Raw genomic sequence first — 6,507 nt, forward strand, 5'->3', positions numbered from 1 at the left:
CGACCACTGAAAGTAATATAGGCTCGCCGCTCTTCGCATGGTATTATGCGTCTTTCCATCCGTTGCCGTTTACATCATGGCATGCCATACATGCCACCCGGAGGAATGGCCATATACATCTTGCTATCCAGAGTATCTTGGGCGTGAAGAGAATAAAGAGTGATGGGTTTCACTCTTGGAAAGAGAATATAGGTGCGTTGTTTGCTCTGAGGATGTTGGTGGCGGGAAAAAAATCAGATTGGCAAAAGGAGTTACATTGTGTTTGTGGATTTAGAGAAAGCTGATGATAGGGTGCCAAGGAAGGAGTTGTGTTACTATATGTGTGTGTGGGTGTGGTTCAGGATATATAAGGATAGTATGTGTAGAGGGGATGACGGACGGTTTCTAAGTGGAGATAGGATTACATCGAGGATCGGCTTTGAACACTCTTATTTGCATTGGTGATGGATAGGCTGACAGACGAGGTCAGACAGGAGTTTCCAAGGACCATAATCTTTAAAGATGATATTGTGATCTGTAGTGAAAGCAAAGAGCAGGTTGTGGAGAGCCTGGAGAGATAGAGGTCTGCATTGGAGGAAAAGAGAATGAAAATAAGAGCAAGGCAAAGTAGGTATGAATGAGAGGGGGGCGGCGAAACGGTGCTGTTGCAAGAAGCAGAGGTGGGGAAGATTCTAAGTACTTGGGGTCCACTCTTCTAAGAAATGGAGATTGTGATAGAGAGGTGAAGAAAGGATTCCTGGCAGGGTGGAATAGGTGGAGAAGAGCGGCAGGGGAATAATAAAAGGCAAATCATACAAAGTGGTAGTGAGACCAGCGATGCTACATAATTTAAAAGCATTGGCGCTCACAAAAAAAAAAAAAAAAAAAAAAAAAAAAAAACAGGACGAAAAGCTGGAGGGGGCAGAGTTGGTGATGCTCCGACTTTCGTGGGAGTGTCAAGGTTAGACAGGAAAATAAGAAGGCTAAAGGGGAGGTTTATAGATGTGGTGAGGGAAGACATGCTGGCGAGGTGAAGAGAATGATCCGTTGTAGAGACGCCTGACGGGAACAGCTGAAATTAAAAAGATTATATTTGTATGTTATTATTGTTATTATTATCCCTAATATTATTATAATTATTCTCACCATTATTATCAATAGTAATATTATTATAATTATTCTCACCATTATTACTATTGCTTCTGTTATTGTTATCATTATCATTGTTTCTATCCTTATTAATATTATCATCAATACTATTGTTATTGTCGTTATCATGATTATCATCCATGTTACTACTAATATTATCATCCATGTTATTATTATTATAATCATTTAAATTATTATTATAATAATTTAATTTTCCTAGGAAGGATGTCATATCCTGCTGTCATCTTGTCAAGAAAGCGGATACAACCAGTAGCCAATTCTTTTCTCTCTTGTTTATATCCAAAACTTTCCGTATTAACCTGCCTGTTCCAAGTAGACAAGGTTTTTGCTACATCTCTACCGCAAGCTCCAATTCTGATTTTCCGATCTACTTGTCAAATCCTTTTGTGATATAACTACTGATATAACATTTACCTTGTTTATTTTTCACATATTTGCAATTTCATATTTCAGATCGATAAGATTTGTACATGTTCCTCCTTTCTTCTTTTCTTTACGGCTGTCAAATAGACATGCATGGTCCATCAACCGACACCTTTTACTTCTATTGTGTTTTAATTCTTTATCTGTCTGTATGAGGAAATTACATATCTTGCACTCCTCTGACTCAAGTGCTCTCTCTAAATCCCCCTTTTCACACAACTTCCAAGGACTTTGTCCACATTATCGAGTCTTATCTTCTTATAATCCTTTTTTGCTGGCTTAGTGCACTCCGAGACAAGGGCGCCACCGTTTCAACTGCACTACCACATAATAAACACAATGAAGACATATCTTAGCCATATACTACTTCCCTGATGTTTGTGCACAATACTCAACCTTGTGCTGCAATAACTGTATTTTATGTCTCGTTTTTCAGGCTTTCTTTGTCTAGTCCCATGATTTACTATTTCTTATTTTATCTGTTGATTTTCTGAACTGCCCGGGCAGTACCCTGAAGCCCCGTCCACACCAGGATACTTTGTTTGGAAATATTGTTTCCAAACTGTATGCAAACTGTTTCCGAAAACTTGTTTCCAAACAATGTTTCCTGTCCACACCTCATTGTCGTCATGCCTGTGATGAGTGTAGAAGTTGCTGCAGCAGCCTCTGTATTTTACTTGGCACTATTGTTAAAGTCAAGGAAGGGCAAGGAAAAGAGAAAGACATGGGTGAGAAAGTTTTTAGAAAAAGGGTCCGTTCACGGTAACTTGCTTCTGGAGGAATTGAGACTAGATGGAGCTTGTTTCATCAATTTTCTTCGGATGTCCACGAGTGACTTTGAAATACTTTTACGGATGGTGGCTCCGAAAATATCTCGAAAGAATACAAAATACAGAAAAGCTACTACACCCGACATCGGATTGGCTATTACACTGAGATATCTTGCAAGTGGAGATTCCTTTACTAGCCTCGTGTACACCTTCAGGATATTGAAGCAGACCATCTAAACTATGGTTCCAGAGGTCTGTGAAGCTCTGATCTCAGCACTGAAAGGTTATATTAAGGTTAGTAAACAAAAAGTTTGCATTGTGAAGTTTTATTTCTGTTTTTGTCTCTCTCTCCTTACATTAGTGGCATTTGAAAGCAAAATGAAAGGTGTGCTTACTAATGGGGAAAAAAACATATTGCTGTTGGAATCAGTATTCACAATAATTACTGCTTGCACTTGGTGAAGGAGAGCAACTTGGAGTAGAGGCACCGCGTGGGTTGGTAAAGTACTGTGGGATGCCTTGCGATGGTGCCACCGGCAATCCTGAATCCATGTGTGGTGCATGTGAACTGCGCTGGGGGTATTGAGTCGCCCCATCCCCTTAGTACCCCATTTCCAAGTTGAAAATTACTTCATTAATCTTATGTTGTGCTATTGATACCTCACGCTTACTTCTCCCGCAGCCTCTCAGTTTATGGGCAACATTTTCACCGAACACATCATACTCATCCCGTGTAGTGACATATTCTGTTAGAGACTTCATCGAGTGAAATGCTTCCTTCACTTCGTCAGCAGGTCTTTTTTTAGCCGACGAACGACGGGGCTGTGAAGCGCTCTGAGGTGTTTCATCTTGATGTGGACTCTCAATTACAGCATCAGTTTCTTGCTCAGAATCAACTTCAGCAACCTGAAAGAGAAGAGAAATACTGTCATTAATGTTGTTTTTGTTATTTGTTGGCTGAGTTGTTACTATTATTACGTTATTAATATCATTATCATTGTTATTTATCCTAATTATTGTCATGGTTTGAAGTTGTGACTTCCTGGTGTTATTATCATCGTTATTTTTTAAGAATAATCTGATAGTCTTTCATTTCACATTCCATCGCGTTGGGTATTGTATCAGCTCTGGAGAGAGAGAGAGAAAGAGAGAGAGAGAGAGAGAGAGAGAGAGAGAGAGAGAGAGAGAGAGAGAGAGAGAGAGAGAGAGAGAGAGAGAGAGAGAGAGAGAGAATGAGAGGTTATTATTTAAAGCTACCCATGGTCATTCTCCTCCTTATCGCATTATTCCAATAACAGGGGAATCATATTATGTGTGCATGTGATATATTTCACTGAATAAGTATTTTTCTCTTCAGATGCCAGCTACGGAAGAAGAGTGGATTCAAGAATCAGATGGGTCGCCCACCGATGGAACTTACCACTGTATTGGCGCAGTAGATGGGAAGCACGTTCAGATGCAAGCTCCAAAGAGTAGTGGCAGCCTTTTCTTCAACTACAAAGGGACACACAGTATTGTATTCATGGCGTGCGTAAATGCAGATTACCAGTTTATATATGCAGATGTAGGATGTCAAGGCAGAACTTCGGATGGAGGTGGGTTCAAATATACAGGTCTGCATGAGAAACTAGAGCAGAACCGGCTCAGGCTACCTCCAGAGCAGCCACTTGCAGAGGGACGTATTCCTGTGCCATACCTGTTTGATGGAGATGACGCCTTTGCTTTGTCACGTTACTTACTGAAATCATTTCCAGGAAATCTAGAAAGGTCTTACCCTGAAAGGATCTTTAATTACAGATTGGGTAGGGCACGGAGGATAGTAGAAAATGCGTTTGGAATTTTGTTATTTAAGTTCAGAGTATTTCTAAAACCTATTGGTTTACACCCAGACAAAGTAGAGAGTGTTACTCTGACATGCATATATTTGCATAATTTTCTACGCAGGAATGTGGAGTCTAGAAATACTTATTCACCACCCGGTACGTTTGACACGGAAAACGTGGATAATACCACGATAACTGCAGGATCGTGGAGAGCAGAAAGTAATGCAAGTGAAGGGTTCATTGATTTGCAAAATGTACCACGAAGGAGTACTGTGGATGCACAGGATATAAGGAAGGAGTTTAGAGATTATTTTGTCTCAGCAGAAGGACGTATTCCTTGGCAGGATAATTATGCTTAGTAAAACAGTGTGCCTGAAATCTGGCTGTAGATGTCTGTTGTGCATTGGTTTCAGATTAAATTGTATATATACATAAATGCCATCTCTTTGTTTACCTACTTTTACAACAGTTATTATATTATATTAATAATAATACTAATAATAACATAGGCTTACTTCCCTCTCTGGTGTGTCTGTTGGCCGGCTTTCTCTGGATTCTTGGCCTTGCAACAAAAACAGGAGGGGCTCGTAACCAAACCAAGCACACTTCTTTGGGGAAGTTCCACTTCTTTTCAGTGAAGTTAGCTTCATATGTTCCCTCCTGAACTGTACTTTGAGGGATTTTATCTTCTTTTTTGTATCAATAACACTCACAGAAACTTTAGTGGCTATTTCCCTCAAAGCATCCATCTTCTTCATTCTATTTTTATAGTCTTCACTTGTAACATCCCACAATACTGGGGATGAATGGAGTAATTCAATTAATTGTAGAGTTTTTTCTGTTGGCCACATGGTCACTCCAAGCCTCGTGCGGGTACTGAGTGATTCATTGTCACCACGCGCGCGAAAACACACACACACACACACACACACACACACACACACACACACACACACACACACACACACACACACACACACACACACACAATGTTTCCCATTCTGGATGGAAAACAGATACACGTGAAATATTGTTTCCCAACTGTATGAAAACTGTTTGGAAATAGTTTCCAAACAGTTTGTATACAGTTTTGAAACAATGTTTTCAAAGTATCCTGGTGTGGACGGAGCTTTATATCTAGATTCGTGTTGTTGGCTCAAAATGCATCGCTTCTATCCACTGCCTTCAGTGTCTCCTCTCTAGATGTTCGTAGATGCTTTTCCACTCCAGTCAAGCCTCTACTTACTTCAGCTTAAGTACACTCTATTCACATCTGCTTTTGCGCGATGTGCTTCCTGGTTCTGCGATCGTGTAAAGCCTGAATCCGCCTTTGCCAAGCATATGATTCCAACCTCATACATTGTGATAACCACTGCTCTTGAGTTAACAGCTGATGTAATATTTCCGCCTTTAAGTTTTGACTTTCATATAGCTCTTACTCTTCGGGCGTGCTTTCTACTTATTTGGTCTTTCATTTGTTCTTGTTTCATTCTGTCATCTTCCGAAATTCTAAGATATTTCTATCCATTTCCTTTTTCATGATTTTCAACATTCTGTAATTAGTCATAATTATCCCTTCTCTCCTAATAACGTTTCCTCTTTTCATAATTGATACAGCGCACATCGACAAACCAAATTCCATTCTGATGTCAAATGAAAATATCCTCACAGAATTTACCAAACTGTCTAGGTGATCTTTGCTTTTCGGAAACTCTATGAGATAGTACATGAATAATAAATTATTGATTTTCTCTTTTCCCTTTTCCAGTTGATAGAGTATTTTGGTCTTTCTTAACAAAAGTGCCAATGACATGATCGTCAAAACAAATAAAAGTGGTGATGATCTTTTTCAATTCTTCACTGTTGTTTTATCAACCAGCAACTGTCCCTTTATCCCTTTACTCCCTTTCCGGCAACTCTTCTGTTCCCATGGCAACAAAGTCTGTTCCTCTAAGTGTCTGAACAGTGTTTTCGCCAATCAGTAATTTCCATATTAAAGGGTAAATGATCGGCCTGAAATTCGACATTACATTTCCCATTTTTTATTTTCTTTATACACGGATCTATCTTCCCAACTACCATCTACTTTTCCCCTGGAAATACTTATCCAATCGGACTCCTAATCTGCTGTGTAATGAGGTCAGGCTCTTAATCCAGAATCCTTGAACCCCAATTGGACCCAGTTTGAGATTCTCGTAATTGGTCAATTTGTATATTTTCTTGCCCCCTTATCTCACCCGTCATCCTGTAATTTCCTTAGACATTGTGCATTTTCATTATGTCTCACTTGCATGTCCTATTGGTCACTCCAGAATATCTTACTTTCTTCTGAATCTCGTACT

General features: G+C 39.6%; 1 protein-coding gene across 1 annotated transcript; it reads right to left on the reverse strand.

The window, feature by feature from the left end:
- Positions 1 to 2,700: 2,700 nt before the first annotated feature.
- On the reverse strand, positions 2,701 to 5,080 carry LOC147470726 (uncharacterized). Its single transcript, XM_086542207.1, has 2 exons — positions 4,681 to 5,080; positions 2,701 to 3,248 (listed from the first exon to the last, which is right to left on the reverse strand). The coding sequence occupies exons 1-2, from the start codon at positions 5,014 to 5,016 to the stop codon at positions 2,943 to 2,945; spliced, it is 642 nt and encodes a 213-aa protein (XP_086398333.1). The 5' UTR covers positions 5,017 to 5,080; the 3' UTR covers positions 2,701 to 2,942.
- Positions 5,081 to 6,507: the final 1,427 nt, after the last annotated feature.

Source organism: Penaeus japonicus, unplaced genomic scaffold (assembly GCF_977035675.1).
Source record: "Penaeus japonicus unplaced genomic scaffold, GWHDUDI00000001_assembly GWHDUDI00000012, whole genome shotgun sequence".
NCBI lineage: Eukaryota > Metazoa > Arthropoda > Malacostraca > Decapoda > Penaeidae > Penaeus > Penaeus japonicus.

Excerpts from the sequence above, each read along its gene's own strand:
- LOC147470726 (XM_086542207.1), bottom strand. The coding sequence starts at position 5,016 with ATGTGGCCAACAGAAAAAACTCTACAATTAATTGAATTACTCCATTCA. Across the intron at positions 3,249-4,680 it reads CAGACACACCAGAGAGGGAA|GTTGCTGAAGTTGATTCTGA; the intron begins GTAAGCCTATGT and ends CTTCTCTTTCAG.